Source organism: Echinops telfairi, unplaced genomic scaffold (assembly GCF_000313985.2).
Source record: "Echinops telfairi isolate 266 unplaced genomic scaffold, ASM31398v2 ScPeMD7_7424;HRSCAF=8462, whole genome shotgun sequence".
Lineage (NCBI taxonomy): Eukaryota > Metazoa > Chordata > Mammalia > Afrosoricida > Tenrecidae > Echinops > Echinops telfairi.
Genome location: NW_022111324.1, coordinates 65,276,991 through 65,289,749, shown reverse-complemented (window position 1 = coordinate 65,289,749; position 12,759 = coordinate 65,276,991). Strand labels below are relative to the sequence as shown.

Sequence of the window (12,759 nt, the reverse complement as noted above, 5' to 3'; positions counted from 1 at the left end):
TGCAATCTAAAATCAATATTCCAAAGCCTGAGTAATATATTGATCCTTTTGGAAATAAAAATGAAATCTGAGTGGCCTGCAGTTTATTGAAAAATACCTACTGGAATCTTCCTGTTTCTAAGGTACACGTTAGGTTTTTCTTTAACATTCAAAATGCAAAATAAACTAGTCCTGGACATTATAAACCTAAAGGAACCAAAGTTAATGACAGGAAACTTAATTGTTCACCGTGTATATTTTTAATGTATATTATACTGGTGATTGCAGCATTGATTCTTTGGTTTCTTAAGTAGTTTTCTTGATAGAGTATTCACACATCATACACCTACATGGTTAAATCACTTTTAAAATCAATTATATATACATACTTGCAATCAGTTCCCTCTCCCCTGCCACATTCATTGTTTGCTCCCCAAAGCCCCTCACCCTCCCATGTGCATTGATCCTTTGAACTCAACTCACTTCCACCGCTTAGACCACAATTTGTTCTGTTCTACACAGTATAAAATATTAAATATGACTAATTTGGCTTTTAGATGAGTGTTAGCCCTTTTGTGACCTGTGTGGGATACAGAGTGCCCACCTGTATGTTGTATCTCAGGTTTAGTGGGAAGCTCTTGTCCCACTTTTAGTTTGTGCTGCCATCTCGTTGGAACCTATATACCAAAACATATCTGAAAAAAACTGGGCCTTATCTCACCAATCCAAGGAACCAGAGACCCCTTGTGATATATGTGTGCCATTATAGCAAAGTTCATTTTACCAATGCTGCTTTTCCGTCAAAATTTCTTCTACTACTGAAAACATAGTTTCAACTGCTGCAAATAATTTGGTCTTGAAAGGGTTAAACGTGTCTCAACAATTACAGTAGTGAGAAACCAGTTGCCTGGGGGTTGGTTCCAACTCACAGTGACCCTATGTGACAGACTAGAGGTGCCTCAAAGGGTTTTCAAAGCTGTAATCGTGGTTGCAAATCACCTTGTCTTTCTCCATCAGAGCAGCTGATGGGTTTGCAGTACTGGTAGTTCTTTAGTAGCAGAATGCTTTAACCTTTGTGCCACCAGGGCTTCTACTTGCTGCTAAGGCATTTGTAAGCAAAAATTGCAAAGTAAATGGGGGAATTGCAAAGCTGTTGTTGGCTGCAGTTCAGTAAACATGCAGACTCTGTAGGTAGATTGCTTCAGTTTGTCTCCTGTCTCCACTATCTAGTTGTGTTCACGTCCTGTTGGGGAAATTATCCTTAATCTCGGTCTGTCTGTGCACTTCATGTACCCTCTAACAGGACAATTTTGTGAGGAGGCAATGAGGTGAAACACTGCAAAGTGCGACTGTACATATACTTTGAATGGTAAATTCAGTTGAATTAGAAAGTGTGTTTGCAGGTGATTAATGTGTAAGCACAGAGTTGAGAAGTGGCTACAGAGCATTTTCAGATTCCGGAGATGATAGACTTTTGAAACGATCCATGTCTCTAGAGTCTCTAGAGCTGGGGTTAGCAAGCGATGGCTCACTGTCACCTGACTTTGTAAATCACATCTTGCCATACACCATGCCTGTGGTTTCACAGATACAGTGGCAGAGTTGACTACAGAGACAGAATGGCCTGCTTAAACCAGAAAAACAAAACAAAGCAAACTCATTGATGGTAAATTGATACTGACTCCTAGTGACCGTACAAAATAGAGTAGGCTCTATTTGCTCCACAGGATTCCCAAGGCTGCGATCTACAGAAGCCGACAGCTTGCTTCACTTAAAATAGGTACTGCTTGGCCCTTTACACAAATGTGTGCCTACCCTTTTATTGACTCTCAAACCACACTTGCTGCCAAGTCATAGTGACCGTATAGGCCGGGTTAGATCTGCCCTTGTGGGTTTCTAAGACTGTAACTCTTTACAGGAGTGGAGAAAGCCCCATCTTTCTCCCTTGGACCAGCTAGTGATTTCAGACTTTGGACCTTGTGATTAACAGCTTTACATGTAAATACTCCTGCAGTTGCCTCTAGAAACCATGTAAGGCCTCTATAGGACTTCTGAAAATATTTTGATCCCTAGGTGTATCTAAAAGACGTTTTGATGGTCCATGGCTTTCATATGAAAGATATATATGAATCACTCTTGAAGTTTGAGAAATAAAACTAATTGCCTGTATGGCTAGACCAGAGGATGTACAGATAGGAACTGGAAACACAGGGAATCCAGGGCAGATGATCCCTTCAGCACCAGTGGTATGAGTGGCAATACTGGGAGAGTGGAGGGAAGGTGGGTTGGAAAAGGGGAACCGATTATGAGGATCTCTTGTGATCTCCTCCCTGAGGGATGGACAACAGAAAAGTGGGTAAAGGGAGATGTTGGATAGGGCAAGACATGACAAAATAATAATTTATAAATTATCAAGGGTTCATGAGGGAAGGGGCAGCAGGGAGGGAGGGGAAAATGAGGAGTTGATGCCAGGGGCTTAGGTGGAGAGCAAATGTTTTGAGAATGATGAGGGCAATGTATATACAAATGTGCTTTACACAATTGATGTATGTATGGATTGTGATAAGAGGTGTATGAGCTCCTAATAAAATGATTTTTAAAAAAAGAAACGACCTCAAAAAAAGCAAATAAACAAACAATTGCTTGGACCCCATATCATGCCGGCTGACTTTGTAGAATCTGTGGAAGCTGGGTTTGGTAAAGGGCAGTATAATTTAGAAAATTTCACCAAAGGATACTAATGAATGCTCTGGATAAAAGTGGAGAATCTCCACACTGGCAATATACTTCAACTTTCTTTTTAAAAAACTCAGCAACCCTATAGGATAGGATAGAACTCCCTCTGTGGGTTTCTGAAACTGTAACTTTCTATGGGAATAGAAAGTCATCCTTTCTCCTGTGGAGTGGCTGGTGTTTTTGAACTGCCAACCTTGAGGTTAGCAGCCCAACGCATAACCATTATTCCACTGGGGCTATGGGCCAGAAATATTTTGATAGCAGTGAGTTGATTAAAAAAAAAAAAAAAGAAAAAATGACGAGGCACTTTAGACGATGAGGCGCCGGTCAGTATGTCTATGTAAATGTATACATAGTTTCCACTTCATTGGGATATGAGATTAGTGTGGCAGATCTCATATATGCCTGTTGTTTTTGTTGTCGGGTGCCAAGTTGGTTTCTGACTCACAGCAACCTCATGTGCCTCATAGGGTTTTCTAGGCCTTAATCTTTATGGGAGCAAGTTGCCAGGCCTTTCCATAATATCTGCTTGACAACATCTGTCTATCTTTCTGTCTGCCTGTCATGGCAGTGTGAAAATGGTACAGAGGCCCTCTCAGACCTCGTCTGGCTTCCCACGAGGCCGGAGTCAGACGTGACTCCAGCCTCCATCCTTCGGACATTGGCCATTCCTCCCATGGCACTCTTCCTCTGCGCTGGCTTTGAGAATTTGTTGCGTTGGCCACGCAGAACTCATAGTCAAGACACACAATTAAGATTGCTTATTAGGGTAATTAGTAGGTTCCAAGTCAGGGCCGATAAACAGTAAGTACTGTATATTGTCACTAGCCTCCAGCAACCGCTCTCCATATTCACCAGCCCCTATCTCACCAGCTCTCAGCCTTTCAGCCATATGATCCCTTGGCCTTTGCTCTGGTGGGCCAGGGAGCCAACCTGCTGCTGTGCTTCCATCTATAGTTTCTGTGCCCCTGATTTGCTCTGTCTCCATGGTCTCCGTGCCCCTTTGGTCTATCCCAGGGTCTTTGCGCTGCAGTCTCTGGTGCCTCTGGCCTCACCCTACACCACTTCAAACAGAGTTCCCTCTTGTAAAATTCCTGCAATTTCTTTCTGCTTTGAGATGGTTCTGAGACACAGAGGAATGGCTTGAGGTATGGATTTGTCTTTCAGCCCCCAAGGAAAACTTAAGTCACACTCTTTAGGAAGGTTACCTTAATCTTGTAACAGAGAACTCTCTTCAAAATAGAATTATAACCATAGGCAAAGAGTCCAGAATTTGTAATTGATCACATAAGGACTTATGGCTAGAAGGGTCATATTAATTGACTGTGTCTCAGTAGTGTCTGAGTATGTCACATGCTAACATGCATCCTTCTTTATGTAGAAACGCTTAGAGAAAGCCATCTCTACTTGTGCAGGAATCCCCCACCCCCACGGGGCGGGGTAGGAGTAAACAAAGGAGCCAAAACAAACTTTTGCATAATTACACAGCGAAAGTATAATACTACTGGGTTCTTTTATGGCTAGAATTGTTCTTATTCTATCTTGTATGTTTTTTAACTAAAAAACTTATATTAGAAGAAAGGACAGAATGAGTTAGGCTGTTTGAGACTGATACCTTGCATAGGAAAATTAAATGGCTTTTAAACATTTCTTAGTAATGACTTAATTTTAATCAAACAGAGTGAATTGTCTGCTAGAGTCCAAACTCATTGCCATTGAGAGTCAGTTCTGACTCACAGTCATCCCTCAGGACAGAATAGAATGACCCTCTCAGTTTCCTGGGTTTTCTAGACTGTAAACTTTTCAGGACCAGTTTACCTGGCTTTTCTCCCCTGGAACTGCTGGTGAACTTGAGCCATAGACCTGTCAGTTGACAGCTGAGCACTGTGTCACCGGGGCGTCTCTGTGTGCTATGGACAACAAGGTTAATATTATCTCTTTTCTTTTTTCTTCTTCTCTTTTCTTTCTCTAAAACAATGCAGGCATTTCAGTCGAACCATGGAAGAACTGGTTCATGATCTTGTCTCCGCCCTGGAGGAGAGCTCCGAGCAAGCTCGGGGTGGATTTGCTGAAACTGGAGACCATTCTCGAAGTATATCCTGCCCTCTGAAACGGCAAGCAAGGAAAAGGAGAGGGCGAAAACGGAGGTCCTATAACGTTCATCACCCATGGGACACTGGTCACTGCTTAAGTGAAGGTTCCGATTCTAGTTTAGAAGAGCCAAGCAAGGACTATAGAGAGAATCACAATAGTAATAAAAAAGATCACAGTGACTCCGATGACCAAATGTTGGTTGCAAAGCGCAGGCCGTCGTCAAACTTAAATAATAACATTCGGGGGAAAAGACCGTTATGGCACGAGTCTGACCTTGCTGTGGACAACCTCGGGAACAGGACGCTGCGCAGGAGGAGGAAGGTCAAACGCATGGCGGTGGATCTGCCGCAGGGGATCTCTAACAAACGGACAATGACCCAGCCACCCGAAGGCTGTAGAGACCAGGACATGGATAACGATAGGGCTTTCCAGTATCAAGAGTTTACCAAGAACAAAATCAAAAAAAGGAGATTGAAAATAATTAGACAAGGGCCAAAGATCCAAGATGAAGGAGTCGTTTTAGACAGTGAGGACATAAGCCAGCCCAATGAGGACAAAATGGAATATGAAGAGCAGAAAGTCTCAGATGAGCTGATGAGTGAAAGGTGACCTTTTTTATTCTCGACATGTAAGAATCTTGTCAGCAACGGTGATTGAATGCGTTTTGTATTGGTAGTTCTATTTTAGAATAATGAATGGTCATAATGATAGTGATATTGCTATTTAATGGTCATATACCTTTGTACTTTATGATGTTTGGCACAAAAAATTGCTTATGTGACTTACTGTCTTATGGTTGTGTTGCAGTACTTTGTTTTTCAGCTACAAAAGAAATGGGGGTGGATTTTCCATAGAAAAGAAGAATTAGCTCTTGAATACAGCATGTTTGTAGCCTAGAGCGCTGGATACATATTTATTTCTTTGGTTACAGGGCTTTAATTTTTGGTCCTTTTTAGAGCGTCAAGATGGACCAGCTTGTGACCTTCACTACTTGTAAGTGTGGCCTGGCTGTTTTAAAAAGCCTTCTTCGGCTTACCAGGAATTCTGATGCTCACTTGAGTCTTATAAAACTCACCTAACAGTCTAGAAGCGCCTGGTCAAGTCATTTGAAAATGGGAGCGCAATGGCCCTTTTTCCGTTAGTCTAAGGCGGTCCATTCTGGAAAACAGATATACTACAGTGATAAGTCTTTAGTACTATTTTAACAACATCAAAATGTGAATGATCATTTTTCTCCAAAAAGGTAGTCAAGCTTGCTACCTGTAGAACATGAGAAGGCATTGCCACGGTTCATCCTTTTTGGAGCATGTCCTTAAAACCAAGGGAAGAAAACAAGACAAAACCAAAAAAACCCCAAACCCCAAGAAGGGACAGGAACCATACACACTACACCCTGCAAATAGTTGGTGAAAAAAAAAAAGATTCTTAATTTATAGGGTTTGGATCATTTCAATCATGTAACATTGGGAACTACGGATCTATTTTTTTTTCCTTCTTTTTGGCTTATAATATGATTGCAGAAATGAGTAGAATCTGGTAAGTTTATAGAAACATCCTTTTCTGAGAGATGGTTTGTTGCATATGTTTTCCTCATAAAGTAAGGATCACTTGAAGTGGGAAAAAAAAGACTTCTAGAATCCTTTGAAAAGTTACAGTATCTGCCTTTCTGCAAAGAAAGGTGCCATGAGAATTCATTTTATGCCACAGTTGGACCATTTTGACTGAGGACCTATCGCTTGACTTGAAACAATTATCTTGCGCTGTTACGGAGGTATTTCTGGATTGATTGTCCAAGCCCCTCCTTTTTCTGATGTCTGCCTCTGTTGATCTGCTTCTTAGGACATCTCCCTTGGAAGGAAATGAGGTGAAACTCTCATCATTCATTTCTTTTCGTTATAAAAAATGTTTGCATATGCCCTAGGTATAACCAGGCCACCTTAAAGCAAACAACATAGGTACAAGTTTCCTAAGAGGATGTTTTTATTCTTGAACACAGTTTTAAAAATACTTTCACTAATTCCAAATTTACCTATTTTGGGGTTTACAATATAAATTTGGCCTTTGTCTTTGGTTTCTAAGAAATCATATCTAAAGTTTTGGGGCTACAAATCACACCTAAGGAGTTATGCTAATGAGGTGACTCTTGGATGAGGCTAACCTTGAAGGAATGGCTCACGCTTGTTTTCAGCCCAAGCCCAGAGGAATAGGGCTGATGCAGTTCGTTATATGGATATGATGAGGCTTTGGACAGGGGAGCTCTCTGGGCTTCCTGATTGGTGGAAGACATTGAGACATGTAACTCTTTAGAATGTGGGAAATAAGTCATGGGAATCTACCCAGTCTTTACCCTATACACCTCTTCATTTGTATCCTTTGTGCTGTAATAAAACTGATCATAGGAGTAGTGTTATTTTGGTGTGATTTCAGTTTAGTGAATATGGAATCCAAGAAACTAGTGGTAGGCTGGCCAGAGTGAAGGGCAGCCCTGGGGACCCCTGAGCTTATGGTCAGCATCCTGGGGAGGTGGTGGGAAAACCCCAAATTTATCGTCTGCAAGACAATAATGAGAGGTATCCTGGGGGAACCCCCAGACTTGCAGCAGCTGACATCTGAAGTCTCAGATGAATTTAGCAATCTGGAGAACTGTGCCCCTTTAACTTGAGAGCTGATTTAGCCTGGATGGGAAGGATCCGGGGAAGAAGTACTGCATGCACGGTTGAATTGCTTTTGATCCTTACATTTGGTACCAGAGAAATGGGATTTGATTTCCCACACTCTTATTTAACTATCTTGTACCATAACAAGTTTCACACATTTTTTTTAAGATTTCTAAACATAAGGCATTCTTTCCACCACCACCCCCACACACACACACCAAGTATAGGTGATTTTCGAGATTATCATCAAAGCTTTCCTAATATAAACAAGCTGTACTTTCTCTTGGAACTGACTTCAACAGGTTGCATTTAATTGTGTGTGTGTTTTAATAAACATTTAAGTGATAACTATTTACTATCCACTAGTAGTACTGAAACTACTAAGACAGACCCTGTCACCAGTGAGTTCATGGTCTAGAATCGCCAGGCAAGCCAGTGATGAAAATACAATGTACTGGGTGGAAGGGACAGAGGAGTGAAGGCTTTTCAAGCGACTTTTCAGATCAGGGAGGAAAAGGGAGAAGGCATTCCTAGGTAGAAGAAACTTCTGCCTTATGCAAGAGCAAGGATTGTAAGTAAATGTGGTATGTTGGGGAATGTATATATAGTTAAGGAATCCTGGTAGCACAGGGGTTAAAGAATTGACTGTTAACCTAAAGGTCACTGGTTCAAAGCCCCCAGCTACTCTTGAGGAGAAAGATGTGGTGATCTGCTTTCATAAAGATTATGGCCATGGAAACCCTAAGGGGCAGTTCTGCTCTATCCTATAAGGTCTCTAATAGCTGGACTCCACTTGAGAGTAGTTGGTATGGATATATAATTCATTATTACTTGAGTATAAAGTGGGAGTCAATATTTCTTGAGGACCCGTGTGCCATGGTAAATGGTTTGAGTTTCGTCTTGTAGGTGATGAGAAGCCTGTGAAGAAGTTCAACAGTTAAGAAAACAGGTCTTCTAACCAGTTCATTTAATTTGCATTTAAAGTCTCAGCAGGGGGGCGAGGAGAGGGTAGTTCAACCCAGAACAAACTGGTTGGAAACCTTGTAGGAAGCCTAATTAGATTTAAATTTTCTCAAGTTCACGGACTTTTGGCAGCAGAGGTTAGATTTCGCCTTCAGCGCCTTCTTAGATGGGACATGAATTATGACTGTGATATAGAGAAGAAGTATTTGAGAGCAGTATGAAAAAGTTATAGTCAATTTGCCCAGAAGCTAAAATTAGAAAGGCAGGACCCGTTGACCATAACCCACTAGCAGCGAGTTGATTCCCACTCACAGCGACCTTACAGATCAGAGCAAAACTGCCATTTTGGGCTTCCTAGGCTGTAAATGGTTATGGGAGCAGAAAACCTCATCTTTCTCCCTCAAAGGGGGTTGTGGATTCGAACTGCTGAATTTGAGGTTAGTACCATAGTGTGTAATCCACTATACCACCAGAACTCTTTGAGAAAGCAGGACTCACTCACTGCCATCAAGTCAATACTGACACATAGATGACCCTACGAGGCAGTGTGAGCAGGACAGGAAGGGGTAGAAAATTAGGCTGAAAGGGAAGGAGCAGGCAGAAATGGGAGGATGCTGGCAGGTTGCTAGAAACGACTGATGTAATGGAACACTTTATGCATAGGCACAATACAATAAATAACTACAATAAAGCTAATATCAAAATAATGAGTCAAGGATATTTTTGTTTCCTCATGCATGTGGAAGTTATGTTTATACTGTGTATTAAGTATGCAATCGCATTATGAAAACGTTTGAATTACTGAAATGTGTCATACAGACAGGAAATGAGCACCAGTTGGTAAATAGAAGCCAATAGACTTGCTCAACTCAGACTTGCCACAAACCTCCAGTTTGTAAAAAATGCACTGTCTGCGAAGCACAGTGAGGCAAACACAATCAAACAAAGCCTGCCTGTGTGCATTGTGGAATAGGAAACTCCGTTACAGTCAGAAAGGTGTTGACTGTATTTTGGAGGATGAATAAGAAAGACGCTCAGGCGGTGCTTAGGTTTCAAGTATAGATCATATACAGGAAAGGGAGAGATTAGGGCGAGGGCCTGGGATTTGTGTACATGCATTTATTCTGCAAACATTCGTGCAATCTCTTCACATCTGAGTGAGTGCTGTGCTTAAAAGTCATACCAAAAGAAGTGGGGAACTGTGACCCGGGGTTGGTTAGTCTTATGACCGTCGGCGGCTGAGAATGGGACACTTGCATGTTTTTAAGTTCTTGCTCTGATTTATTGGTCCCAGTAACCATTCATGATGTGCATGCACCAACTAGTGAAATGCCAATGTCAATCATGTCAGTGTAAGTAAGCAAAGCTGTTGTTTACATACATGTAAACATGCCTATAAGTAAGATGAGGATCATTAAGAACTGGGAGCTTTTTTCAGAAAGGGAATTGTGATTTCCTTCTCTCTGTAAGAAGAGTGAAGTCAGCAGTTCAAAACCACCAGCCACTCTGGGAGAAAGATGAGGATTTCTACTCCTGTAAAGATTTAGAGCAGTGATTCTCAACCTTTCTAATGCCGCGACCCTTTCATACAATGCCTCATATTGTGGTGATCCCCAGCCATAAAATTATTTTTGTTGCTACTTCATAACTGTAATTTTGCTACTGTTAGGAATCGGGTGACCCTTGTGAAGGGTTGTTTGACCCCCAAAGGAGTCACGACCCCCAGGTTAAGAACCATTGATTTAGAGTCTTAGAAGCCCACCGTGGCAGTTTTACTCTGTCCTATAGGGTCACCATGAGGAAGAATTGACTCAAAGGCAGTAAGTTGGGGTTTTTTGCTGATAAGAGTGTGGCCATTGGGAGAGAGAGGGAGAAAAGAAACACATTGTGAGAGAAAAACCATGAAGAGATGACTGGAGGGATGGGAAGAATTTAGGTGGGTGCTGTCCCATAGATGGCCTTGAAATGCAAACAAGATGGGGTAATATTTTAAAAATTTTAAATAGAAGAATGCTTTCCTATACTTCCCCGCGCCTATACACACATTTTTAAAAAACCCAATCCATTTAGAGTAGTTATTTTTACGTTCACAGAAAAGCTACTTGGATAGTAGGGTGGAACGTTCTTGTATGCCCTTTATACCTTGTGTCAACCTGTTAACATCTTACACTACTGTGGACATTTGTCCCAACTAAGGAGTCCTTATGGATATATTATTATGAACCCCAGAATTTTATTGGATTTCCTTAAAGTTTTTTCTTACTACCTTTTTTGGTTTGTTTTTAAGTGAGCCAGTTTGCCAGCTTCTCTTTCTTAATTGAAAATTATTTTAATTAAAAAGAATCACATAGAGCGATTTCCTGATTGGTTAAAATGAAATATTACAGTAAGAAGAACATACATGAAAGAATCCAATTTTCATTGTAGAGGCCAAGCTTCTTAGTATATTACTGGTTGTCAAGATATTTTAATTATTTAAAACTATGTAAATCATGATTCATTATTATTATTACTAATAGTGACAATTTGTTCTGATCAGCCAAATAGTTGCTATTTTCATGTTTCTGTTTGACGGCCTCTCTTGAGAACTTGTATGGAAGTATTCTTTCTGTACCCCTGTCTTAATATTGATCACAGTCATGTTTTTTTCAGATCCACTAGAACTTTGATTGCATGGTTTGCCATTACTGTAAACTTCTTGCCAAATAATCTGTAAAGTTGTTGTGAATGATGTCTTCTCCAGAATATTTGCAAATGTGTTTGTGAAACACCAGGCGCTCGTCCTCAGGCCCTTATTTCACGTGCTGGAGAAAGGCTTCGCGGGCTTTTGCTGGAGACTTTTCACATTTTATTTAGCAGTGGTCTTCTGGGCTCTCTCCGAATTGCATGGCACGAGAAAGGAGCAGTGAGCATTTGATGAGAGCGGGTCATAAAACGCGTCAATTGTGTCAGCACCTCCTTGGCAGTCACATCTGGTTTGCTGTCAGGGTCCCATTAGATTCCTGTGGTTTTATGTGCCAAAAATAATATGCTCTGTAGTTAATGGAACCGGGATATTTGCAGTTTGATTAAAAAAAAAATCATCTTATTTTCTTTCAGATCTTTGCCAGGCTTAAGTTCCATCTCTGAGCCGCCATGTCTCTTTAAAATTTTACGACTGAGAGATCAATTGTTCTTTTGATCTGTTCCTTTCTTTTTCTTTATTGCAGTGACTCCAGCAGTCTCAGCAGCACTGATGCTGGTTTGTTTACCAATGATGAGGGAAGACAAGGTACTGAAAGGCTCTGTGTTCTCTCTCTGGGAAAACGTCTTCATTTCTAAGTTGTGTTTATTAATGGCTTTTTCTGAAGTTGATGACTTGTGCACCCTTTTTAATGCACTGGCGATAGCTGCTGTAGCTGGTTTTTGCCATGGCTGTGGGCTAAAGCAATGGAACCATTTGATTGTTTCCAGGAGCTCGTCTGTGGAGCTAATAATATTAAGGAAGGATTATCTCTTTCCTTGAGAAAGCTTTCCATACCTCATTCTTTTCAATTTGGTCCCTGTTAGCAAGCTCGAAAGACACTGGTTCTCATTCTCCACCTGATTCCAAATGTATTTAAAACTGTTTAAGCATTAATAAAGGTAGATTTGCAAGTCATTTGTCAGTTTTATTCAGCTGTGACATTTGTTCATCCTCTCTAGTTTTCAAGTAATTAATGATTTTCAAGAATTCTGTATTATAACCTATTAAGGTGAAATGTCTTACCACTTAGATGTTTTCAGTGTTTGAAATTTCCTGAAGTTTTTCACACTCACACGGTCGTATTTTTGTTATGGAAGAAAATAATGACAACCTTAGGAGGTTTTCAGGAACTCTGGTGAGGTAGTGGGGTACGTGTTGGGCTACTAACCTGGATGTTTTCAGTTCGAAACCACCAGCTGCTCCTAGGGAGAAAGACCAGGCTTTCTACTCCCACAAAGAGTTACTGTCTTGGAAACCCACAGAACAGTTCTACCCTGCCCTTTAACATCCCCAAGAGTCAGATTGATGGCAGTGAGCAGGCAGTGCGCAGGCATTTACCACAAATGTCATCTTCTGTTGAGCTACTGTACAGGAAGGCCACAAGTTCTTTTTTTTTTCTTTTTCTTTTTTTGTGAGAGTGAGTGAGTGAGTCAGTGAATGAGAGTGAGTGAGTCAGTGAGTGAGTCAGTGAGTCAGTGAATGAGAGTGAGTGAGTGAGTGAGTGAGTGAGTGAATGACAGTGAGTGAATTAGAGAGTGAGTGAGTGAGAGTATGTGAGTGAGTGAGAGAGTGAGTGAATGACAGTGAGTGAATTAGAGAGTGAGT

At 41.1% G+C, this 12,759-nt stretch overlaps 1 protein-coding gene across 3 annotated transcripts in view; it reads left to right on the top strand.

The window, feature by feature from the left end:
* The window catches only part of GPATCH2 (G-patch domain containing 2), a 192,167-nt gene that overhangs the window by 8,983 nt on the left and 170,425 nt on the right, over positions 1–12,759 (top strand). For all 3 annotated transcript variants that reach the window (XM_004700146.2, XM_045298075.1, XM_013004008.2), the window contains exons 2-3: positions 4,698–5,414; positions 11,639–11,700. In XM_004700146.2, the coding sequence (XP_004700203.1) occupies positions 4,698–5,414; positions 11,639–11,700 (779 nt within the window). The remainder of the gene's footprint in view (positions 1–4,697; positions 5,415–11,638; positions 11,701–12,759) is intronic.